Source organism: Eptatretus burgeri, chromosome 1 (assembly GCF_056783735.1).
Source record: "Eptatretus burgeri isolate ZD-2024b chromosome 1, Ebu_testis_v1, whole genome shotgun sequence".
Classification (NCBI taxonomy): domain Eukaryota; kingdom Metazoa; phylum Chordata; class Myxini; order Myxiniformes; family Myxinidae; genus Eptatretus; species Eptatretus burgeri.
The window spans coordinates 106,394,355-106,422,167 of record NC_140961.1 but is presented as its reverse complement, the minus strand read 5'-3'; the positions used below and the strand labels follow the sequence as shown (position 1 = coordinate 106,422,167).

Sequence of the window (27,813 nt, the reverse complement as noted above, 5' to 3'; positions counted from 1 at the left end):
CACCAGGCTGAACAGTTTCTGTTTTGTATCCCACAGATAAGCCAGATGGGGATCCAGACCTGAACCAAAATCAAAACGGTTTGTTCTTGTCACCTGCCTAACTCATCCACCTAGTTTTGTTACAACATGTCCACAACGTTTTGAGATATCATGCTATATTTAGTTTTTGGCAATATCTCTCAATGGCGAATAATCATACAAAATTATAGTATCTGGATCCGGATCTTCACCAAAACCTAATCAGTTCGTCCGTTTCACACACTCAACCTGTCCACCAAATTTCATCTGAATCCTTTCATTACTTTTTGAGATATCCTGCTCACATACATACAGGGGTAAATCCATAAGATAAGTCCACCTTCGGTGGTGGAGGTAAATATTAATCTTATTTTACAATACCCAAACATATCCTCATGGAGCATCAAAATTGATTTACGTATCGTCACTTTCTTTTGTGATACTCACATTATCTCTGTTTTGTTTCTTTGCCAAATTTAGATATCCTGTTCAAAATGCCTTCTGAAAACAGGTGATATTTATGTGAACAACATCTGGTGTTACAACGGCAGTGGATTGCCTCTGGGTGTACATATCTATAATAAGCATCCAGTTTTGTTGTGCAAGAAAATGCTGTTGCATTGTCCCTGCATACAAGTATCGGAGCATGCAAAGCTTCCCACCAACCATGGGACCTCATCCAACTGTTTTGTAGATAATGCATTCTGCAGCCTGACAAGCAAATTCATTCATCAGCCAAAATAGCATTATGTTCCTGATATGATAGGATTCTAGACCACCTTTTATTTGCCCTTTTGGATATATTGTTGAGCATTTACATGACTTGCACAACTGTTGCTCTTTTGTCTTCCTACAATGTCTGTTATGCATTGATTATAATTGGTATCAGTGATAGCTTCAGATGCAGCAAGATATCCCAGCCAGGCAAGGTATTGTAATATCCACCCACCCCCAACCTCTCCACCGTGTATAATTATATTCAACCCACTCAGTCCTTTTGTTGAGGAAACCAAACATTTTTCATTCGAAATTGCTTGCTATGCCATCACCTCGAGAGCTCTCTGGTGCAGACATTCAGGATACTGAATATAACCAGGAAGGATAAGGTTATGGGGGGTGGGGGGGGTGGTTATGAGGAATCTTGCTCCACATTATCTCCAATCGGTTTTGGCAAAAAGCACCTTCTGTTGCTCTTCCAGATGCATTGTTTTGACCAATGTAAAAAAAAAAAAAAATTTTGAAGCATGACTTATCTTGTCTTGGCTATGGTAATGCTAGCATAAACTGAATGGCTCTGCAGCTTCATAAGCATTTGTTTTGACAACTTGTGGGCCATTTTTTTCAATGGTCTTTCTTTCTTGGTGCTTTCCATCCATTTATTTGTTTTTGTGTTCCCCCATCCTTTTATAATCCACAAGTGGGCCTGTTGGTCAATTGGACAAAATTTTCATTGGTCTTCAAAGCCTTGTTGCATACCCACCTGCTGCACTGCTAGAGAATTAGCTTGCCTTTCATCAAGCCCAAATGTGCTTGACGTGTAACTGTGTAACTAACAGATTTTTTTTGTTGCAGTTAATTAGCTTAATCAACTTCGGAGGTCACGACTATCATTTTAGTGCATCACATTCCACACCAGAATGCTTCAGTAGAACTCCACAAAAAACATAATATGGCACACACACACACACACACACACACACACACACACACACACACACCTCATCCATTTATAGTAGAATATTAAAGGGTCTTCAAGGTTTTAGGGGTCTTGTGGGCCCTCGAGGTCTTTTGGGTTATTTTCAACTTTTGGGTCTTTTGAGTCCTCAGGGACTTATGTCATCTGGGTGTTTTAGGTCCACGTCATCTTTTGGGTCTTTCGGGTCTTTTGGGTCTTCGGAGTCTTTCGGGTCATCTTGGTCTTTTGGGTATTTTAGGTTTTCGTGGTCTTTTGGGTTTTCGGAGTCTTTGGGTCATCTTGGTCTTATGGGTATTTTAGGTCCTCGTGATATTTTGGGTCTTTAGGGTATTAGGGGTCTAAAGGGTCTTCAAAGGTTGAAGGGATGTCAGCACGTTCAAGGGTCTAAAGGTACATTTCGATCATATGTTATTGATTAATAGACATAAAAAGAAACACACACACACACACACACACACACACACACACACACACACACACACACACACACACACACACACACACACACACACACCTCATCCATTTATAGTAAGAACTTGTAAGAGTCGGTTTTATAATGGCTTTACAAGTCACATTTTTGATGCTGCAGGTCGTGTATGGAGATTAGAATACGTTTTTCATCTCCAAAAACTTAAGCATGAACGTCAATGTTTTACAAGTTAGACATTGGTGCAAATAACCATCAAGATGGTCTTGTTAAATTTACAGGCTTGTTGACATTGGTTGGAATGATCTTTTCATTGTTATTTGCACCAATGTCTTATCTTTCTGTCCTGTAAACGAAAGCAAAGCATGATGTAAAATCACAAAACATCCACCAGCCGTTTTCCCAAGCCATGTTGATTTAAGCTAACCTTTGTTTAAATCTTAACTGCTATAGATTCTTGTGTAATCGATTCAGAATGTTTGTTACAAATCTTCCCCGTGTGTGGAGTTGATATGCTGATGTCGATATTTCTCACGTGCTCACCTTTTCCAAATGACAAACTTAGATTAATATATTTTTCAAAATTTTTGATCCCTGAGCAAAATAGCACCAAATAAATAACGAAATAAAGATGAGTAATGAAGAGTGGGACAAATTATTTAGTCTTAAACAGAAAACAAGCTCGAAGAGCTAAGATCCTCATCCTCTTAATGATGACGTCATAAAAACGAACATGACATAATGATGTATCAGGTTTGCGATAAATTATCTGTGCTAATGCCCGGCTTGATTCCCGCAAACAAAATTCAAACAGCTTGTCGAGTTTCGGAAGTAATGGTATAGGCGATTTCCATTAGCGGCGATATTATGACGTCAACTTTTTTTCTAGGAAGAATTTCCAAAATCGGAGATGGTTACTGCCTGCGTGTGGGCTTTCTGCATATACATGGCAAGTTTCACGAAGATCTGAGAAAAACTCTGGGTTGTGAAACAAAAAAAAATGTCAAAAAATAGGAATTACGTCATAAAAATTGATATGACGTCATGGTGATGTATCATATGTGCGATAATTCATCTCTGCTAATGCCTTGTTCGATTCCTGCAAACAGAATTCAAAAAGCTTGCCAAGTTTCGGAGATAATTTTTTCGGCGATTTCCATTAGTGGAGGTATTTTGACGTCATAACTTTTTTTCTAAGAGGAATTTTCAAAATCGGATATGGTTACTGTCCGCGCAGGGTATTTTTACATATATATGCCAAGTTTCAGGAAGTTCCGATGAAAACTGTAGGTTGTGAAACAAAAAAGTCCACAAGAACAACAACGTGAGTAAGACTTAGACATCCTCTACGAGGATCTAAAAACTACAAGTATATTGAAAGCAGTTTTAAATATAGCAAGCAGCATGAATCTGTTTTGATGTGACATCTCAGTGGAAGTTCAACAAAGGAGGATCATGTGACAAACAAGGCAATCTATACTAATAAGTTTGGTGTGTGTGTTTGTGTTTGTGTTTGTGTTTGTGTTGATGTTTGTGTGTCCTCCGTAACTAAAAAACCATGAAACCAAGCAGCCTTAAACTTTGCATGCATACTAAGAAAACTTAAAGAAGTGCACAACTGAAAATTGGGTGCTTGGTTTAATCAAAACGCACCTTTTAAAGATAATTAACGGCCTTATTTAATTATATCCTTTACCAGGCACATCCTCGGTCACTGCTCTCTGTGGGGTCTTAAGTTGTATCCTAGGTAACCTCGTTGGGGTCTAAAGCCGCCATGTTTTTTGGCCTGCTCAACCATGTCTTCACTTGGAACAGGCCGCAACGATTTCTTCACGATAAAGTTTTCTTTTCAGTTTCCTCACTCACATTATCGAATGCCTGTTCATCAGAGCAACGAATCGCTGTATACATCGCTTTTGAAAGTGTTATCATTTACAAATTAATAGCTTGGAGCGATTTCATGCATTATATGACACGATTTTACATGATCTACTCTCACAAACTAATTAAACTATATCATCGAAATAATATTACGGTTTTGAGGAATGGAAATCGTCCGGACTAAAGTTTCAAAATCTGGAGTGAAATCTGATAATTTAAAAAATATAACGAGTCTTATAACTAAGCCAATATACCCATTTACTTGAAGCAAGCAAGGCTATGTACCCTCCTTCTCCGTACATTCACAAGAAAATGTGAAATTTCTCATCCGTGCGAGTCATGGATGCACACGCTTGTACAGTTTGAGTCTCTACACTTCTCCGGGGGATCCATTTCATTAGTTTGCTCAGTGTTCTGTGAAGAGATTCCAGTAGTGTTGGTAGTGAAGGTCTCCATATTATCAAGCACAACCTTTTTAACAGTGCTGATGAGTCATCGGGAGCCCTTCATTTACTCGTAGCCGATTTCAGTTCTGAATCCATGACCGCAGTTTGATGAGAAAGAGTGATATCATTATTCGTTGAACTGCTGGTTTCCTCCACATAAGGAAGGTTACTTGGTGGAGTTACGGTAACCTCTTTCTTCTTGGGCATGTTAACTGGTGGAGGACTGGTAATCTCTTCCTTACACCCTGCATCCGTGTGACCTGTTTTGCCACATCTGGTGCACGAGGCTTTGGGACAAAAGCGTTTTAAATGTCAAAATGCTCCGCACTGGAAACACGTTAAGGTAGCGGACGATGCGTAGATTTCATAATTTATGTTTTCAAAATTGATTTTAAACGAGATGTTGAGTCCCGTATCTTCCCCATGGTCTGGTAAGACCATATAAACCTGTCTTCGGAAACTCATTATATGCTTCACATGTTCGTTTTGACAACCGAGAGTAATCGTGGACATTCTGGAAACCATTTTCCCATAACAGGAAATCACGGACATGATCTTATCATGAGATATGAAAGGTGGAGCATTAGATATTACTATTCTCGTCGTGGGGGTTATCAACGGTGACGCCTTGATAAAATGACTGCTTTCCATGATTTTTCCCTTACTCACGACCTCATGGAAGAGTGAAACATCAGAAACAAAAACAAACACTTTCTGATTCATCCGCGATGCGGCATGAATATTTTCAACACCAATTATATTCCCTACCACGAGGATAATATCCTCGATGGGAACTCCATCAGGAGGCACGCACACAAACGCATGCTTGCTGGTTAATCCTTCACATGCCTCACTATGAGAGGGTGCATTTGACATGACGGCGATATTATCAACCCCTATTTGTCCAGTTCGGCCAAGAAGGTACCAAACTGAAACAAGTCAAACTAAAATAAAAAAAAACAAAAACGCATTTGAAGCAAACAGGCTTACAAAGCGTCGTCAAAGTGGGTAGGCTGCACCCAGAGTGAACCCGCTCTCAATCTTTCTCTCTCTCGAAGGTGTAGAAAAGTGAAGAGAAAGACATCAAAAACACATCTGGACAGAAAAAGATGAAGGGAGGAGGGTGGGGAGGTGGCAGGAGGGGACAAAAACGCACTGACAACTCACCGCAGCACAAAGCAGCTGCACACAGCCACTATGACACCACACCCAAAAAAACGAACTACCACCAGGGGGCGAGAGAGAGACAGAGAGAGAGACACACAAAGACACATACACACAGATATAAATGGAGTCATCACTGTTATTGGATGGAAATGCTCACAGACAAATGAGATGGAGATGAAACAAACAAGAGATGAAGGAACTATCCTCTCAGTAGGGAATGAGGATAGATGCACTCCAAATATTATTGGTCAAACAGTGTGACGTTGTTTGTCAGGTCAGGCGAGATTAGATGTGTGACTTGCTACAGGTACCATGAAAACCTGTACTGACCTGTTTCATGGTCGGGTTGTCAGCGAATAAACCATCTCCCCCTCCAGGTTTCCTGGTGAGGAGGGTGTAGGGATATGGACACCCAGCGGAATTAAAAACAAGACTTCGCAAAGGGTGGAGGGACTTCTTGTGAGCTGAAGTCCATCCATATCTTGTGCCCAATTATGTCTGTGGATGTCCTCCTGCAGTTGGGTTACTTTTTTTTTACAGAGGTTGGTGGCAGGATTTGCTCTCTGGCCACCATAAAACCCTTCCCTCTGCAAAACACAAGAACAACGCAAAGCAAATTGAAAATCCACTCTGTGGGAGTACCTCCTGTGCAGCTGCCCTTAGCAGGGCAGCTCACTGGGTGACTGGATTGGGGCAAAGCCTTCGGGACCCCCACTCTTTGATAATAGGAGGAAAACCATGGGGTAACCTTCCTGGGTCAGATTGTGGTAGTGTGTGTCAGGTTGGTGTTGAGGTGTCATCCACCAGACAGCGATGTCCTTTAGTTAACCTGAGGTGGTCCCTTGGGGTGTGTGCCTGGAATGTCCTATCCCATAGAGAGTATGATCACCTGTCTCTGTTATCATCTAAGCTCAAGCATTTGAACTCTCTGAGTATTGAAGTTTTGAGAGAAGTATTGAGAGAACTTCTCTCTGAGACGTATTGCAGCACTCTCTGAGATTCAGAGACCAAATAGTGCTGATATCATTGCGGCTGGTTACACCTACTATTGGTCTGGTCCTTTTGATGATTACCATGTCCAAGGAGTTGCTGCAGCTGTGTCCATTAAATAGACTCCAATGATAATTGAGGCAACACCGGTCAACGAGCGTATTCTGAGACAAAGAATTCGTCACTCCTTGGGTGTCATTTCCCTGGTCTCTGTATATGCTCCGACTGAGGCAAGTGATCTCACCGTGAAGGACGCATTCTATGGCACGCTCGAGCATGTGATTTATCACTTCCCCAGGCGAGATACTCTTCTCGTCTTGGGGGATTTCAATGCATCCACTGGAACTGATAGGGATAGTTATGAGACATATGTTGCTCCACATGGGTCTGTAACTGTGAACCAGAATAGCACTAAGTTCCTTGACTTTGCAAGAAGTCATCGCTGGTTCATGGTTTCAGCACCTACAGGCTCATCATTGGACTTGGTATTCCAATGCTGATGGTGTGACAAAGGAGATTGGCCATGTGTTCATTGATTGTCACTGGAGGATTATCCAGGACTGCAGGGTCTACTGGAAGGCTCAGTTCCTCAATACCAACCACAGATTTGTGGTTGCAAATCTGAAGTTGCACCTTAAATCCGGAAGAATTGTCCCATCCCCATCCCAGCCAAGGCTGGAGGTTGGCAACTTAAGGATAAGAGGGAAGCTGAGGAGATTGTGAACAGGCTGAGTGGGGATTTGGGGGCTCTGAGTGCTTTGGGGAATCCTGAAGAGTTGTGGTGTACCTTCAAGACCACCATCCTTGATGTTGCTGGTGGATGTCTTGGAACTCACCTTAGGGCAAAGAAGAATTTTGTCTCTCAAGGGACACTGGATACCATTGACTAGAGTCACAGGGCCAGGCTGAATGGCAGAGCTGAGCTGTTCATGGAGTTGAAGCGTAAAACTATTTGCACTGAGGGTGGACAAGGAGGCCTATGTGCAAGGAATATGTGTGAGGGGTAGAGCATCACTTGTGGTCAAGTGATTCTCCTCCTACTTACAGGGGATTTTGCGCAATACGTTCCTCCAAGTCCAACCCTCGGTGTACTGCATTGAGAGCGGAGGGTAGTGCGGCGCTTGACAGAGGAGTCCGAAGGCCCGCTGGGCTGATTACTTTGAGCGGCTCTAGCAGGCTGACCCACCTGCCGAGTTGGGTGTCAGGAGTGTTACTGTCCCTATTGCTGACCCTCCAATCAACTGTGATCCACCTTCGTTTGTGGAAACAGGCTATGGTGAACTGGTTGAAATGGGTAAAGCTTCTGTGATTTGTGGCATTCATGTTGAACTTCTCAAGGCTGGTGGAAATGCTGTATTCATGCCATTGTATGCAGTTCTGTGCTCTGCCTGGAACACAGGCATTATCCCAACTGACTGGAAGATGGGCCTTGCACCTCTCTGGAAAGGGAAGGGTGATTGCTTTTTCAGACTGCAACAACTCGAGGAGTGGTGCTGCTTTCAGTGCTGGCCAAGGTCTTTGCTTGGATGATTCTTAATGGGGTTTGCCACCATCTGCTTGAGCACCAGCACCCAGAGCAGTCAGGCTTTCCACCAAAGAGGTCAACGATTGACCGTATCCTTGCCCTTCAGGTCCTCACCAAATGCAGATGAGAGTTTCGACAGGGGGTGCTTGCAGCCTATGTTGATCTCTGCAAAGCATTCAATTCAGTGAATCTGTATGCCTTCTGGAGGATTCTTGGTCTTTGTGGGGTGTCACAAAAACTTATCAATCTGATGTCTGAACTATACTCTTGTACTGAGAGTGCTGTGAGATGTGGTGATACCATCTCTAAATTATTTCCAGTTGTTACTGGAGTTTGTCTGGGGTGTGTACTGGCCCCCACACTTTTCAGCGCTTGTATGGACTGGATTCTGTCGAGGATGTTAGAGAATTCAATGCTCCCACACCTGACCTAAGCTGTTGTGATGTTGAAGTCGGTTAAAACCTACATGACTGAATATTCCTGCCACACCATTTTCCTAAGTGGTTTCAGGGAGAGCAAACTGAGGCGGTATAACATGGCAGGTCTTGCCAATATCTCCAAAAGGATGTTAATGTTGCTTGAATTGTTGCGTAAAAATACTCTCAGTTCACCTCATCAAGCAGGCTTGATCAAACCCTCTGAAATTGTACAATGATGGTTGGTTCATGATGAGGCATTCTACCAAAATTTTGTGATGATTTACTGCTGGTTGCTGGTAAAATACCACCATAAGCTCTGGAGAAGTAATGAAAATTCCGCGGCCCATCTTAGCTCCTGACCACGTACAAAGATTTCATCCACAGCGTGATGGAGTACTGTTCTCCCCTCTGGGCTGATGCTCCCACCTCTCACCTTTCTCGGCTTCAGGCTGTGGAAATCAAGGCATTTTGGATCATTGGTATCTCCCGCGGTGAGGCTGAGTCTTTGGTTCTCTCACTCTCTCACCGCAGGCAGGTCGGTGGTCTTTCTGTCTTCTCCCATCTCTTCTCCGGTCTCCCTCCCCCCCCCACCCCTGTGATATGCCCCCCCCCCATATTTCTGCAGGGTGCTCAAGGTCCGCCTGCAACCCCCTTCTGGTAAAACTACCAAAATCACGAATCACCGCTCACCTTCACTCTTTCATTCCTCTTTTTTCCTACCTTTGGAATAAACTCTCAGATTCTCTTCAATCCCACTCTTCCCTCCAGGTCTTCAAAACAGCTGTTCACCACCACCTCTTATCTTTCCCATCCAAAATCACGATCTTTTGTACCTCTATTAATCCACACCAAACCCACCTCTTTCAAATTCCCTGCTTTCCTTCCCGAAAGTTCCCTGTTGTGTAAGGTCCTGACAGTCCCTGTGTTTCACGCCACATCCCTCTCCCATCCACAGATCTCCTAATGTCTCTGTTCCCCACTTTTTTGTCCTTCCCTCTCCCATCCCTATTATCTCCTGCCCCCCCCCCCTTGTTGTGTGTTGTGTGCTAGCTCTCGTACGAGCCTCGACCATGTATAAAAAATATTAAAAAAGAAAAAAGATTGAGTTGTGCAATCTTAATGGCCACTGCTTGAATTGTAGTAACCCTCAATTAGTGGAAAGCAATTTAAAAAAAAACAACCTCAGGCTTACTTTTGTAACATTTTACTTTGTGGAGCATTTCATCAAATGCAGAAATAGGATTGACTTGGTGTCTAAAACAGGAGCTCTGAGGTGCTGCAACATGCCGCCAAACCAACATTTGGACAGGATTGTTGTAAGCGAATGCATACTGGACTGGGATTCAATCCTGACTTCAGCTTGCTGGTTGAATCATTACTGAGGCACAGCTATGGCACTGATGCAGTTTCACCTGTACATGAATGCAGGAGTTTGGTCAGGCGATGGCTGGCCTTTTTGTGAAAGATGCCATGGGATATTTTAAGTCCACTATCTCATGCCAGCAGGTGGGACATGTAGTTTAATGTACATCCGATGGATGGCTCACCAATTGTTGAATCTCTATGCATGTGAAACAAGATGGTGACAATTCATCACCTGGTTAAGATTCAAACCCAGGCTAGACAGCTCAGATGCGAGTTTGCATACATTTAGGCTCTCCTGGCAGCCCTGAACATGATTACAATGGGTCGGATAACATTCTGGTTGGCTGTTTAATTTACCCTTCCCCATTTATTTTTGTTTGGGAAAGAGGAGGTGGGGTGGTGGGAAGCTTATTATATGCAGAATTTATTGGCATACTCCTTGATGAGTAATTTTGCTGAACCAGGCATGTTGTGTCGTACATACTTCTTTATGATATTTGATGTATTCATTGCCTTGCATCTCAGCACGAGGTTTTTTTAAATTTGTCTTTCATATTCCATGTTGGTCATAGTCTTCATGTCTCTCGAGACATCATAATTCATCATTTAATTATCCTGCGACAAAATTTCAGAATTCATTTTTTTTAGTTATTCTTATCATGCTTCTTATGACCAAAGTGATGCCAATTCAATTTAGTTTCAAGTTTTTTATTTTCTAAAACCCAAATCTTAATCAAACATTTTCAATCTTTTTTGTGCAGCCTTTTCATGAGTTTAAGTCCCACCCAATGAGAAGATGAGAGCCATGAGCTTAGGCCCTAACGGACCATTAAAAGCATTTAGTTGGTCTGACTTTTCTTTGATGTTTTTGTTTTATTAATATACAATGTCAAGGCTTGTATAAGAACTAACACACAAAGTATAACAAGGGGAGCAGGGGACAAGAGGGATGGGAGAGGGAAGCGCAAAACAGTGAGGAATAGACAGATGAGGTTATCTGTGGAAGGGAGAGGGATGGGGCGGGGAACACGGGGTATACAAGATGGACACTACAGGGACTTTAGGAAGGAAAGCAGGGAATATGAAGGAGGTGGACTAAAGGGGGTAGAAAAGATTGTGGTTTTGGATTGGGGGAGATGAGAGATGGTGGTGAACAGCTGTTTTGAAGACCTGGAGAGAAGAGTGGGATTGAAGTGTGTGTGTGGGAGTTTGTTCCAACGGCAGGGGAAAAGGAATGAAAGCATGAAGGTGAGCAGTGATTCTTGATTTTGGAGAGACAGAATGAGTTATTCGGAGAGACGTTGAGATGTTTCGGAGAGATGTTCGTAGTATTCAAATTTTATTTTTCACTGTAAAAAAATTTATTCTCTTCAAAATATAAAATATTCCATTAGTTTAGGTTATGGCCTGGTGTTGGCTTCATGGTTAGGGTGGCTGACTTGGGATCCTAGGGTCCTGAGTTTAAGCCCCGTTGGCCACTGAATTAACACCAGGTGGTGTTGACTCTGCCTGTCATCCTTCCGAGGTCGGCAAAATGAGTACCAGTGTACTGGTAATAGGGACACTGCATCAGCGGCATAGCCGCGTCCCTAACCAATGATGCAACCAGCAGCCATAAGGCTGCACTCGAAAGAAGAAGAAGAAGTTTAGGTTATCTTGGTTAGTATCATGGATAATTGTTTAAAAATGATTACATTCATAACAGGAAGCGTTCAAAAGGAAACTTATAGAACATAAATATTTTACTCTTCATCTGTTGGCCAAACTTGGTGAAAATCATAGTTTTTTACATTCAGAGTATCCCATCCCTTCTTCCAAACACTCTTAGGTCAGTATTTTTGGACTGCCACTGATAACACCCAGTGCTACTTTATGCATGGACAGATTGTCGACAACTAAACCGACACCCCTCACTGGCTTTGTTTGTGGGAGGGTGAATGTGACACCCTTCCAGGACAAAAAATAACACCTGACTAAAGGTTCGGAGTCCCTGACAAAAGGCCCTCCCTTCAGGAGCCAATGGCCATCCAGTAATGAGATGCCTTCTCCGAAAAAAATAGAAAAACACCCCTCCAGATTTGACCAGTTGTTGGCAACTGAGGTAGCTGAGAGGGGTTGTGGAACTCTTGCTATGAGGCGGATGAGCTCGTATTGGCCAATGGCAACCATCAAAAGACAGATGAGCTAGCATTTAGCCAATGACAACCAAAACACTACCCATGGAGAAGAGTGTAGGTACATAGTGTCGCTGAGCCAGTAGAAGGCATGGTCCTCGTCCAGTGGATGACACTGCAGTTCAATTCTTCCCTCACAACTTTTGTGCCATATTCATGGTCTTAGTAGCCACTGATATTTGTTGTTCGTGCTTATTTTTAAGAAACACAAATAAATAAAAAACCCCACCCCCATTAGACAAATGGGTGAGAATGTCATCAAATTAATGTACATTTTTACAGTGGACCCTCATTTGTCTAAGATCATCTTCCATCTGTTTGTATGTCAGCCGATTTATGAGTGCAGTTCATAAACATGATGGAAAACTGATATCCTCAAATAGAGACACATAAGCTTATACTTCCAATCATCAGCAAGGTCAAGGACTCCATCATTGCAGTTGATATCAAATCCATCCTTTTCTCCACCGGCCTGATCTCACACCATCAGTTCTGATTCAGACCCTGTCACACAACTCTGGACATGTTGCTTCTGCTCTCCCAACAATGGATGGAGACACTCAATCTCAGACATAAATTTGGGCCATCTCTGGAAATATCTCGAGCATTCCGTAAAGTCTGGCACTCCACATTGCTCTCCAAACTCTCTGTCTATGGTGTCTAAGACCAACCCCACTCATAGCTCACTGACTTCCTCGACTCTCATTGCCAACATATGGCTCTTAACAGGAGTGTCCCAAGGCTGGAGTGTCCCAAGGCAGTGCCTTGGGCCCAGTTATATTCCTAATGTTCAACAATCATCTCTCTGACTCTGTAGAAAACCCTCTATTTCTTTAATGATTATTCCACACTCTGCCCTAACATCCTGCACCCTTGATAAAACTACAAACTGGTCAAAGGCTTGGAATACATTTTTCAATTCCTGACAAATCCCATTCTCTCAATATGTCTCAATGAATAGACCATCTGGTGAACCCTCCCATTTATATCCTTAACAATCCTCTTGAACATCAAGTTCGGTCATTCAAACTTTTCGGCTTCACTCTCAGCCATGATCTTTCCTTGGCAAACCACATGTCCAAGTTGGCTTTCAAAGCTAGTGCCGACTGGGTATCCACTGTCGTGCAAATTCTTTCCTTGCACATTTCAACTTTCATCTCCCAATAAGGCCTTCTTCCACAGCTTGGAGTACTGCTCTTCCCTCTGTGTTGGTGCCCCTGTCTCGCACCTTGTTCAGTTTGATGTTCTGGAAACAAAGGCCTTCAAAATCATTGGAATCTCCAAGGATAAAGCTGATTCTTTGGGCCTATCACTTTCAGATCATGGACAGGTCTGTGCTGTCTGTCTTCTCCCACGTCTTTTCTGATTTTGCACCTTCTGCCATTTCCATACTCTGTCTCCCCACAACCCATTCCCCAAACAAGTATTCACAGGACACATGGATTGTAACCCCCTTGCAGTGAAATTACCTAAATTCAGACGCACTGCTCACATCCACTCATTCATTTTTCTTACTTCCCTTCCACCTGTAGAAACAACTTCCTCTGTCTTTTCTATCTCATTCTTACCTCCAGGGCTTCAAGATAGCCATTCACCACCATCTCTGGTCACCCCCTTTTCACAAATATGATTTTTTTTTCTACCCTAATAATAACAACTTCCCAAGCACACCTCTTTCCAGGTTTCCAGTTACTCCTTTCACTTCTGTGTTTGACAGTTTGCAACAGAATCCATAATGTTCATCCCCCACCTCCCTGTGCCCTCTCATTGCTGTCATTCTTCCCCACTTCTCCTATTTCTCCAAGTATCCCTCTATTTTGCCCCTCAACACCATTGTTGGTGTTACCCCCTCTCTTTCTCCTGTTTTTTTTTTTTTCCTTCTGTTACATCCTGATCCCTTCCGTGTTTTAGCTCCTCCATGAGCTTCAACACTGAAAACAACAACTAAAAACTTCAACTTTCTATCATTATTGCTATCTTTGTGGATATAGCAATGAAGGATTATTCGCTGAAACCATGGTTCAATGCAAGCTGGTAGTTTTGATGATGTCTTCCCACATGAATTTGCCCATTTGAGGCTGATATAGTTAAAACCAGCGTTGTATCAGAAATAAAAGGCCAACTCAGAAAAGTGGTGTTTCACTGCTGATATAGTATAGCAACAGCAAAAAGGATTAGCCGATGTTTTGATTATTAAGAGTGAGGTCTTACCTGCAATATCCTGTATCAAACAACTCTCTCACAGAAAACAAATAAATAGTAGTTTGAAAGTACGTACCATTTTCTCCACTATCTTTCGACCTTACTCATTTTACTTCCCCATTCCGTCCCCCCTCCTCCTCCCTCTCCCATTCCCCCCCCACCTCCCTCTCCCATCCCGTCCCCCTACTCCTCCTTCTCCCATCCCGTCCCCCTCCTCCTCCCTCTCCCATTCCCTCCCCCTCTCCTCCCTCTCCCATTCCCTCCCCTCCCCTCCCTCTCCCATTCCCCCTCCTCCTCCCTCTCCCATTCCCCCCCTCCTCCTCCCTCTCCCATCCCCAAGTTCAATTAGCCATTTTAACTATTCATATTATCCACAGCTTTTAGAGTCAACATTGAACCTTTCCTCTAAATATTGAAGTCAATATCATCCTTTTCAAAGATATATGCCTGAAGAGGATGGATTTGTGTGGATAATACACTTCATTATTTTCTGCAATTTTCAATTTGAAAGCAAGTGTTTACTACTCCATTGTTTTAGTACTCTATCCTTGTACTTTCATGGAAAAAAAAACAAACCAGGGCTGCACTCCATAATTGTAAGATTGTTGTTGGTTATAATCGATCTGACTGAAGATTGCTGTATCAGTCAGTACATCCACATTAGCAGAACAATTGCAGGATATACAGCTCTTCAAATCCTAAGGCATTTGATAAACCTCCGTTTTAATGTGTTTAAAAAAAAAGTTTTGCTCACTGTATAATTTCAGTTTCAAATGACGAAAACAACTTTTTTAAATTTGTATACCTTGTCAAGGCTCGTATGAGAGCTAACACACAGCAAGGCGGGGTGGGGGGCATGACACAAGAGGGGTGTGGGAAGGACAAAACTGGGGAACAGAGACATTAGGAGATATGTGGAAGGAAGAGGGATGGGGCAGGGAACATGGGGTATACAAGATGGACACTACAGGGATTTTCAGGAAGGAAAGCAGGGATTTTGAAGGAAGTGGGTTTGGGGTGGATTAACGGGGGTAGAAAAGATCGATGATTTGGATGGGGGACGATAAGAGGTGGTGGTGAACAGCTGTTTTGAAGGCCTGGAGAGAAGAATGGGATTGAACAGAGTGTGGGAGTTTATTCCAAAGGTGGAAAAAAAGAGGACTGAAAGAGTGAAGGTGATTTGTGATTTTGGTAGTTTTACCAAAAGGGGGTTGTTGGTGGACCTTGAGCGCCCTGCAGAAATGTGGTGGGGTCAAATCGCAGAGAGAGCAGGGCGGGGGGCGAGACCGTAGAGGAGACGGTAGAAGAAAGAAAGACCACTGACCTGCCTGTGGTGAGAGAGTGAGAGGCCCAAAGACAGCCTCATCGCAGGATATACCAATGATCCGAAATGCCTTGGTTTCCACAGCGTGAAGCCGAGAAAGGTGAGAGGCAGGAGCACCAGCCCAGAGGGGAGAGCAGTACTCCATCAGGCTACGGACAAAAGCTTTGTAAGTGGTCAGGAGCTCAGGTGGGCTGAGGAAGGACTTTGCACGATGGAGGATTCCCAGTCGGCAACTGGCTTTGGAGGCCAGGTTGGAAATATAGCTTTGCCAGGAAAGATCATGGCAGAAAGTGAGACCCAGAAGCTTGAAAGAGGACTTCTCCCAGAGGATTGTCGAGAAAGTAGATGAAAGGGGGGGGGGGTCCAACAGGTTCTTTTGGAGAGACATAGTGAGAGTGTGAGATTTGTCAGGATTGAAAGACATGTTCCACATGTTGGACCAGTTTGTGATTTTACCCAGATCTGCAGAGAGCGAATAATCTGCTGCTTGCCGGTCTGAGGGACAGCAGATGGTGCAACTGAGGGTGGCGTCATCAGCAAAGAGATAAGGAGGATTTTCCAGAGTCGGAGAGATTATTGATGATAGTTATGAATCCAGAAATCCAGAAATGATAGTTATGAATCCATAAAACTTTCAAATTATGAATCCAGAAATGAACTTGAGGGGGAGCACTCGGGAGAGTGCAAAACCTCCGCCGCCAATGCTGCTGGTCACTCAAGTGAACCTGATATCTTATTCATTAAATATGATGTCAACAGTGCTGACAGTTATCGTTCTTTTCTCCAACATTTTTTTTTGGGGGGGGGGGTTTGGAAATCACTTAAAACATGTAGAAATGCAAAACAAAAATTCTTTTTTTTCTCAATTTTTTTTTTGGTGGGGGGGGGACCAAAGTCAAAAATATAATGGCATGATCCTTGGACCATACCTAAACCCCCCCCCCCACCAAGTTTCGTCGAAATCCGTCGAGGAGTTTTTCCGTAATACTGTTCACAACAAACAAACAAACAGAAAGGGGTGAAAACAGTAACCTCCATCCATCTTCGAAGATGGTGGAGGTTAATAAAAATTGGTTCTCTGTGAATTGGACATCCAAAACAGTTAATAAAAATAATATTTCCATCCCACTTACTTGTACCAAGGCTTCAGCATTCTGATATTAAAAATACCAGAGTTGAGCTGCTCAGGGGTTCTTAAGAGGAATTTTCTGAACAGGAGGGATGTTGAATATCCACCATAGCTTAAAAAATGGCAAATTAGTATTCGCTCAAATCCCTGAAGCAAACTCAAAACATTATTTAAACTCCTGATTTCTGGGATTCTGTATTGTAATACTATTTATTACTATAACTGGAACCCGTGACTGAAAAGGGAACTGATATTGAACAAATCTAAATGTAAGTGTGCAGATAGTCCGCTTTATAGTTTGGCAACCTATTACACATGCTGTGAGAGTTTAGTTCAGAGAGCACTCAAAAGCCTCCACAATGGTTTTTACTGCACACATCTAACATGCAAAAGTGTTGAGGATTGGTGAAGTGATGTAACGTGGCAGTGAAGTGAAGGAAGTGACTCCAATTCCTGCTTCGTAGCAACTGATGTCATTATAAAATGGATAATGTTCGGGAATGCAGATTAATCTGAATAATGGAAATCTGTGTATCAGTGTATATGGCATGTAGAGATGGAATAGCATGCATGAAACAGTTGCAGCATGTATGTATAAGAAACTGGAGAGAGTATAGTTGTATGCTGGAAACTGAAGCAGGAGCAGCATGTACAAATAAAAATAGCAGGAAAAATAATGCATTCACATGTTTCCATTGAAAAACACTGCCTGCCACACAGCAATATTACCTGTTGTGGTGTTATCGCTATAAAATGATATATTTCCACTGATCATAGAAAAATGTTCATAGTCATCTGATTGGTTGCTCACTCAGTTTTTTTTGGATGTGTGCAAGCTGAAATTTCATTTGAAAGAAACACAAAAAGAAGCATTTTTGCTGATCATTCTCCATATAAATTGAGAAAAAAAGATATAATTTAGCAACCTTTTTCTCAAAAAAAGTCAACAAATATTTATTTCTGGCACCAAACATCCATAGCAATTGGTAAGAGCAAACAAGTGATATAGTTTCCATGAATCTTTTGTGGTTTCTCAATTTGGCAGAGCTCATCTGTTGATATTGATGAATTTAGTCTGAAAAACTACACAAATTATGACTGGAAGTGTAAGTTATCATCCTTTGCAAAAGAGCAAATTGTAAAGAAGCCATTGAAATGAGCAAACAAAGCACCACCTCAGAGGAGTAAGTTCACAATGTAGGTGTGATTCAGTATTATTATATGGATTAATGCATGCTCCAGAAACTTCCTCTCTTTGATGTTGGGATTGAATGGACTGACAATGTGCTCAGCTAACAAGCAGTTCATTTCCTGCTGAATGTGACAAAAATTTTAAAAAAGAGGTTTGAAATGCCATGTTCAGGTTCAAGTACACTTCAGCCTTTGTTGGTCTCTTTATAGCAACACTGATCAGCCAGTATCATGCCTTTTCAGCACTCGTGAGAAGACTCTTGAAAATTATTGGAAGTTCTACTGAAAGAAGCCCAATATGATACTTTCTAAATGATGTATGATTGCAAAAAAGAGGGCTTTTGCGCTTGCGATGTGTGTGTGTTTTCAGTGACTCAATTCTGCTCGCCGGGCACTTTGAACTGACTTATTTGCGCAAAATCTGATTTGAATCGGCTTTTAAAGATAATTTTCAAAAGGAACTCCTGGACACTATATATATATATATATATATATATATATATATATATATATATATATATATATATATATATATATATATATATATATATATATATATATATATATATATATATATATCTTCTTCTTCTTTCGGCTGCTTCCGTTAGGGGTCGCCATAGCGGATCATCCATATGATCCACATAGTGATTTGGCACATGTTTTACCCCGGATGCCCTTCCTGACGCAACCCTGGTCGCCTCTTACGACACAGGGATATGGTACACCTATTTTAACCGGGGTATACACTGGCCCAGTACACTGGTACTCATTTCGCCGACCTCAGAAGGATGACAGGCTGAGTCAACCCCCTGGTGTATTAATTCAGTGGCCCAACGGGGCTTGAACTCAGGACCTTTTGGATCCCAAGCCGCTGCCCAAACCACTGCGCCAACACCAGGATATATATATATATATATATATATATCTGAGCACATTGTCAGTCCATTCAATCCCAACATCAACATTATATATATATATATATATATATATATATATATATATATATATATATATATATATATATATATATATATATACATATGTATATGTATATATATATATATATATATACATATGTATATGTATATATGCGTATATATATATATATATATATATATATATATATATATATATATATATATATATATATATATATATATATATATATATATATATATATATATATATATATATATATATATATATATATATATATATATATATGTATACATATATATATGTATATGTATATATGTGTATATATATATATATATATTGTTGTGGTTACCAAATTCGCAAACCGCCATTCAGGTCGCTTAGGTGAGGTATCTCGGTAAGTATATGTGTAGTTAGGCCCAAACCCGTTGTCTAGAGGGAATAAATGTTATTCATGCGTGCTGCGACTCTTCAGGATAGCCGTTTTTCTTTTACAATCTTTATTTTGGACCAACCGCCATTGTTACCACCGCCAACCGCGTCTCAACAGTCGTCACAACATCAACCACCCACCACAACGCCGCTTCACCACAACAGCCACGACCTTTCCCATCACACCTCGCAACCGTCGCATCGCCACCGTTCTTGCGCCTCTTGTGGGTACCGGTATTGGACTCGTGCAGGGCGCGCGCCGAACAGCGTGTACAAAACCACGGATTTTCCGCTCCAAAAACGGATCAAAAACGACTCACGCCCACTTTTGTTCCGTCCAATCGGTGAGCGAGGGGCGATTTGGCCCCGCCTCCAGGGCGTTGGAGGGCGGTCACTATATGCAAATTAATGGATCAAAATGCATTCACGCCCACTTTTTCTCGGGCCAATGGGGAGCGAGGTGAAAGGTTGAAGGCAGGGGGTCAAAGGCGAAGCCACGGGGCTTATATAAGCGGCTGCGTTCGTCAGAAAAGTGTCGTCGTCGTCGTCGTGTGCGTTGGAGTTGAGTGCAGTTGGGAAGTTCGCAGGAGGAAGAGTTCGGAGTTGGAGTCGGAGCGAAGAGGACGGAGCTGTGGAGAGGCGGCGGCGGCGAAGGCAGACGAGGGGGTGCTCGCGTCGGTGCCGGGAGCTGCACACCAGGGAGGCCGACGGCGCGACCTGGTCGAGGTGGAGACGCTCGTCGCGGGACCCGAGACAGAGTAAAAATCCTCCTTTCCCCGAGCATCAGCAACCCCCTCCTGTTTCCCCCCCGCGCTGAGATAGTGCGACCAAGGGGGCCCCCTTCCCACCCCCTACCAGACACTGTCCGCGAGGCCCGCGGAGTTGAGGCACCATCGCCGCTCCGCGTCTCATCACCAGACGGGTAGGCCCGACCCGGTCTCGGCCTCAGGCCCGCCTCATCCTTGAGGGTGTTCTTTTTCTTGGTTTTGGGTATGTGTTGTCGGCGCCGTCTGTGAAGTAGAATTGTATAAGTGTTGCCGTGTGCTCGGTAGTCGGATAGCTCTGCATTGTGTCTTCGCTTTTACATTTGCTTTTTGTGTAAAATTGCATTGTGTTTCTTTTCCTTTTCTTTGTGCTTTTGGTGGAGTTGTATATGTGTGCTTTCCGTTCATCGCGAATAAATGTGCTTTATGTTGAACTGTTTCCCGCTTCGCTTCGTCATTTCTCTCATTGAATCCTCATCTTGCTTCACGTAAAGGGTTGGTAGTGGGCTGAATACGCCCGATAATTAATCGAACCGTCGAGGCCGACGATAACACCGCTCGGTTATCCCGATAGTACGGAACGGGTCGCTTAAGTGGCCCGTGTCCGAAGTCGACCTGCGGCGAGGTGCGATCGCCCGGTCTACCCTCCGTGTGGGTACTTAGGTAGGTCGAATTTGGCGAGCAACCCTATCCCACGCGGGGGCCGATTGGCTCGATCGCGGTGAGACTGAAAGGTCCACCCATGACTGGTTCCCGGCGTTAGTCCGAGAGGGTCACGACTGGATTGCCCGTCCGGTGGGCGACGTGCTGCGATTCGAGTTACGTGGCCGTTCGCACGCCGGCGGGCGCGAATCCGTAACAATATGTATATATATATATATATATATATATATATATATATATATATATATATCTTCTTCTTCTTCTTTCGGCTGCTCCCATTCGGGGTCGCCACAGCGGATCATCCGTATGATCCGCATAGTGATTTGGCACATGTTTTACGCCGGATGCCCTTCCTGACGCAACCCTGGTCGCCTCTTACGACACAGGGATATGGTACACCTATTTTAACCGGGGTATACACCGGCCCAGTATACTGGTACTCATTTCGCCGACCTCGGAAGGATGACAGGCTGAGTCAACCCCTGGTGTATTAATTCAGTGGCCCAACGGGGCTTGAACTCAGGACCTTTTGGATCCCAAGCCACTGCCCTCACCACTGCGCCAACACCAGGCCATATATATATATATATATATATATATATATATATATATATATATATATATATATATATATATATATATATATATATATATATATATATATATATATATATATATATATATATATATATATATATATATATATATATATATATATATATATATATATATATACATATATATATATGTGTATATATGTATGTATATGTATATATGTATGTATATGTATATATGTATGTATATGTATATATATGTATATATATATATATATATATATATATGTATATATGTATGTATATATATGTATATATGTATGTATATATATATATATATATATATATATATATATACATACATATATACATATATATACATACATATATACATATATATATATATATATATATATATATATATATATATATATATATATATATATATATATATATATATATATAGCCTGGTGTTGGCGCCGTGGTTAGGGCAGCGGCTTGGGATCCTAAAGGTCCTGAGTTCAAGCCCCGTTGGGCCACTGAATTAATACACCAGGTGGTTGACTCAGCCTGTCATCCTTCCGAGGTCGGCGAAGTGAGTACCAGTGTACTGGGCCAGTGTATACCCCAGTTAAAATAGGTGTACCATATCCCTGTGTCGTAAGAGGCGACCAGGGTTGCGTCAGGAAGGGAATCTGGCGTAAAACATGTGCCAAATCACTATGTGGATCATATGGATGATCCGCTGTGGCGACCCCTAACGGGAGCAGCCGAAAGAAGGAGAAGATATATATATATATATATATATATATATATATATACATATATATACATACATATATATATATATATATACATATATATACATATATATACATACATATATATATATATATATATATATATATATATATATATATATATATTTAACAAGTCCATATTAGGCTCTCGTACCTGAATTATATATATATATTTAACAAGTCCATATTAGGCTCTCGTACCTGAATTTATTGACTAACTTGACCTTCCTGTTGCAAACGCAACCTCAAAGCCTGTGTCTCCAGTCACCTCTCTCAAGTGTGAAACCTCTCACTCCTTTTACTCTGAAAAACCACAGTGGTTTGGTCATTTTTTAATATTCTCAACCACAAATCCTTGCACATAATTGTTGAAAGTCAGGGGCAGGACATTACCTTTTATTGTCCATCACAGCGATTGGCCTAATGGATCAGAACCTGCCTGTACATATTGGCAGTCATCGTACCTTCTACTGTATTTTATGTCAATCTCTGATACCTTTGGGCTGAGATGCAATCCCACACTTGAATTGTTCCAACCCCATGCTTGACTGTAGCTGTTCTACACCATCTGTTATCCTGCTCCTCAGTCCGCCTTCAAACAAACTACCATTAATTATTGCCAAATAGTTCAAACTTCTATTCATCTGTAAACAGCAACTTCTTCCACATTTGATCAACCCATTGTTTCATGTCTCATCACAATTTCAGCCTTTTTATTTGGTTGTCCTCTCCTCAACAAAGGTTTTTGGAGAGTTATTCATTTGTGCCACTTTGAGCTCATGTGTATTTTATTATTAGCGCCAGTATTATGTCAATCTGCTGGGTCATTTACAACATATCGACTGGGTTGTTACCTCGAGAACATACCCCGAGGTACTCGACATCACTTTTTAAAAGTTTGGAATTTTTTCCTTGACAGCTTATTTTGTCATGAGTACCACTTTCACATATCTTCTTCAGTCTTGTACATAGCTCTTGCTGAAACATGAAGTCAGGCAGCAATCTGATGCAATAAAAAGCATTCTCAAGCTGAGGCTTTTATTTCTAGATTCTTCTCATGTGATATTTCCTTCCCAGGAGCCATAGTATATTCACCACACATTTGCCCCACTATAATTAAATCACCTTCTGCAATTTTAAAGTCCTGTACGTGTAAGACTGATTGCTTGCATGATAGCCAATCATAATGTACTGCAGCATATCATTGCATGACTGTACTATGTGGCATTTCATTTTTATACATGAGATGAAATTCTATCATCTGTTATTGGCATTTTATACTTAGTTTTCCCACTGTTTCCATAATTATTTCCAATACTGTGTATGTAAAGCAGAGAGGATGTGTGTTTGTGTGTAATAATTACAAGAGATTTAGTCCACACACACAGGTCATGCCGAAGGCCAAGAAATGCACCGATTCGAAGGAACCCAGGGAATCCAAGTCTCAGGCAGAAACTGCACCACAATCTTGGGGCTGGATCACAGCCCAAACAACTGAATGATAAAGACGGCCAATTAAACTGATGCACAGGAAAACAGACTCATTCCATCATGCTATGAGAATAAATAAATAAATCCATTTATGAATACTTTTATGCATGCAATAAAAATAAACTAAACTTAAATTCCAACCTTATGACTTTAGGCTTATCCTTATCGTGAAATAGTTATCTCCATCTTGAGAAGGCAGACTTAAAAATATATATTGCAGTCCTAACTCGAGGTGCTTAAATGATGCTTAAAATCCATTGAAGTAGCCAACGCTGTCATTGTTCCTTTTCGTTAATTTTTTTGGCCTCATCGCATATGTGCAGATATGTTTAAAAACGTGGACCGACTCCATCACAAATACAAGTGAAGGAGGGCTGGAGGTTAGAACAAGGTCGTTAGACAGATATGTACGGTGTTTCAATGGAAGGACAAGATTCCACATTACATTGCTGAGCTCGCATGGTAGTGGTGGGATCGTCGGATCAGGCCACGCAATGATGCTGTCGGCCAACCACGTGTAAGGCACACAGAAGGTAATGAGGACAGAAAGCTTCCATTCCCTGATCAGAAATAAATGCAGAGATATACAACATTTATCAGCCTTTATCACATTGTTTAAGAGAACATTATCAGAAACATACACCAAAGTCAATGTGTCATCCTCACAATAATAATTTTGCAATACAACCCACACAGGTCAGATCCATTTGCTCTTTGTCGGAGCAATGTGGGGTTGCTCGAAAATCGTGAACAATTTCGTAGCCAAGAACCAATCCTGGAAAGGTTTCCTTTGCATCACAGGGTGCTGATATTTTCACTGGGCAGCTGTGGCAATCAAACTCCATCAGTAAGGGCTGTACAACAAGGATTTCCACACTTGACCACAAAGTTCATCATCCTCCATTGGAAAGAAAGGTTACAGTATTTAAAAGAAAATTCAAAAGCAAGGTTTATTCATACAATTAGTCGAAATCGTAAACTACTACTCACATTACTTCACACCCACAGTGTTCCCCCATTATTATTCGACTTCAAGTCTCTGTGATCCCTTAATAAATAAATAAATGTATCAAGTTAGTGTGTGTGTGCGTGTAGGCCATTTCACCCATCAAGCCTGCACTGTGGTTGTTTGTCTGTGCTCTATCCTTTTAAAATACACAAGGAAGCAACACATACCATATTTAGTCTTTGGTATGACTCAGACAAGGTTCAAACCACCAACTTCACAGACTCAGAGCAGACACTAACTATTATACTGCTGAGTCTGATCACAAGAAGTTAACTGAAAAAAGTGTTTTGGAGATGGAAGGGTTTAACGTGGCAACTGATTCTCAAATCTTATCCGGTTCACTTGGCACTTGGACAAAGTGGAAACGTGCCGATTGTTGCACATCAATCATTTGCCAACAATTTCGGACTGAATCCAGTGTGGACTCTGTGAAAGGACTGATGAAAATCGAACCTGATTGCAACCTGCTGTGGAGCTCATGCAATCCCTTGAAAAGGATGCCATCACAACGAAAGTTTGTGCAAGGGCTACTTTGTTATCAAGGTGGCCATGGTAGACATAAACTGACTTCTTGGTATACAATTGAATGTGATTTTGATGTTTCGAATTTTTAAAAAAACGTCACCTTTATGATAACCGGGCATTTGGCCAATCAATGTTCCGGTAGGTTGTTCAAATGATTTACTTAAATATTATAGGAATTTTGGAGGCTTTTGTGATAAGAAAATGCATAAAGCTGGATGATCATCTGCTATTAATGGCACTGAGATGCCCCCTTGTGGGGAAATCTTCATTTTTGTTCCTTATGTCTCATTGCTAATTTGGAACTCCATTGATCCTTTGTTCTCTGTTGTCCCACTCTGCCATAAAACAATATTCCACTAACCTACATTCTTGATATGATTTCTTAAAGAAAAGGCATTGACATGAAAAACAACCAAATAAGAGACCATCTGCTTATAACATAAGCAAATATGGGTTGATTTTTCACCCCTGCCCACACGGTATGCTGGAATACACTGACCACATTAGTCAGGAACACACTGGCCCTGCTCACCCTGACAAGGTACACGCTCTACCTTTCTCTTCACAATTTAATACCATAAAGGAAGAGCATAGTGCAATTATTGGAGCTTAGTAACAGCCCAAAACCCGATACATTTCTCACCTAAATAATGTGGATCTCTGATCATGCTTTTAAGGGCTACTACAGTGGTGTTGTTATTGCTGTTGATGTTCATGTTCATGTTGATATTGAACAAGTGCAGATACTATAATCGTTGGCAAATAAATGAACGTTATTTATTTTGTGTGGTGATGTGAGTACCTGTTGTTGCTTCGAGTGGCCTGGATTTTGGTGTTTTGGTTTTTTTGTGAGGGTACTGCACACTTACAGGATGCCATGTTCACATTTTGCTGTACCCATAGCTAGTTAAGCTATATAGGGTGTTTCAAAAGTTGAGAATCATAGGGATTTATATTTTACAATTATATCCTCCTACTATTAATTTGCAATTGGTCACTCGTTGTGACACCAATACAAATTTTTAGTATGGACCACCGGCATCAAAAATCTGCATATATCGAGCAAACTTGGATTGCAGTTTCAATTGGAGCACCTCACCACCATTTGAGCATTTAAATTGCATCAGATGTGGCAATAAATGTGAATTGCTGCTCCCAGCTTTTGCTGGCTCATTGACAGAAGATGTCATTTGCATTTTACCACCTACATCCCTTCACCATTTGGAATCCCATGTGAGCACAGGCAACTTGCTAGTTATCATAATTTCTCAAATTGCCAGCCACTGACATGGATTTTGATTTGATATACCATATTCTATAGAGCATTGGTGTCTCCGAAGCAGTTTCTTTACAAGGGTTATACCTAGGTGGTTTGCCATTGCCTTCCCAGCATTGTTTTTCCATGCTCTATCCTTTCAAATCCTGAACATCAAGCAAGGAAGATAGTACATACCACTTTTAATCTTTGGTAGAACTCAGCTGAGGTTTGAACCCTCGACCTCCCCAACTCAGAGTACATGCTATAATCATTACACCAACGAGTCTGGTTGCTATACACATATAATTTTATTCTTGTTTGTATGTATGTTTCTTTGAACGTTTATTAACAATGACATAGATTTTAGCACATTCGTTTCTGATTTCATTCTTTACATCTTCAACAATAGACCTATGTGGTGTCGTGGTATAAACCACTGATTTCAGGCGTCCCCCAAATAAAAGAGTCAAGTGGCGATAAATCTGCACGATGTGGGGGCCATTTTATCGGTCCATGATATCCTAACCCACCTCAGAGGCACAGTCTCAAAAAATAAATAAAAAATATTTCCGATGATTCCAGACTTTTTAAGCATCCCGTACATTCAGTAGATTGCTTTGTTGATTTTATATGATTTCTACATAATATTTCCACATGTGCAAGAGAAGGATATTGAACATGGCCAAATATTCATTCATTTAAAAACGACCTCTTTCAATTATCCCTGCTTGGAACCTTCCAAGCCAATCCTGAAACCTGCTTAATCCATGCCTGCCGGCTTACTGTGGAAATTGTTTTGCTCAAACCCTGGAATTTGTTAGTTTTTTTTCAGGTGTTTACTGTAATTTTAAACATTTGTGGCAAATTCATCTGTAATTGAATCATTAATGAAGGTTTCATTTTTTGCAAAAAAATTCACTGGTGCACTTTTGCTTCTTTCAATGTTACTGGTGCTTCCTTTGCATTAAGTTGACCGTCCAAACAACAACACCCAAAAGCAGGTTCCATTCTACAACACAACTAATGCTGTGAAAACAGTGAATGGGGGTCACCTGGGTGTCTTTGCTCATTGCAATTCTGAAGAATGGAAAAGCTCTTGGGAAGCTCATAAGCCCTGGCTGGTGACAACACTATACTCGATCTAAAAAGTACTTGTCAGTGGCAGTTCCTGTTTGCATCACCACTTCATTTCCAAGAAAATAAATACATTATCTTATCTTGATTCCTCCTTCTTAACCACGAGTGGGCCTGCTGGTCTGTTGGCCCAAATTGTCTTTGGTCTTCACAGCTTTCTTGCATACCCACCAGCTGTACTGCCGCTTGAGCATTAGCTTCCCTTTCACCAAGCGCAGATGTGCTTGAGCCAGTGTGGTGATTATATGTTCGTTATTATTATTATTAGCCCCCGTTGGATTTAGTCAGAAACG

At 41.6% G+C, this 27,813-nt stretch overlaps 1 protein-coding gene across 5 annotated transcripts in view; it reads left to right on the top strand.

Annotated features, from left to right (window-relative positions):
- Positions 1-27,813, top strand: part of LOC147035132 (ADP-ribosylation factor GTPase-activating protein 1-like) — a 259,117-nt gene that overhangs the window by 82,720 nt on the left and 148,584 nt on the right. For 4 of the 5 annotated variants that reach the window (XR_015061436.1, XM_085894000.1, XM_085893994.1 and 1 more), the window contains one exon: positions 37-78. The exons of the other annotated variant lie outside the window; for it this stretch is intronic. Coding sequence is in view for 3 of the 4 variants with exons in the window: in XM_085894000.1 (XP_085750126.1) it covers positions 37-78 (42 nt within the window). In the remaining variant the exon portion in view is untranslated. The remainder of the gene's footprint in view (positions 1-36; positions 79-27,813) is intronic. 5 annotated transcript variants of the gene reach the window in all.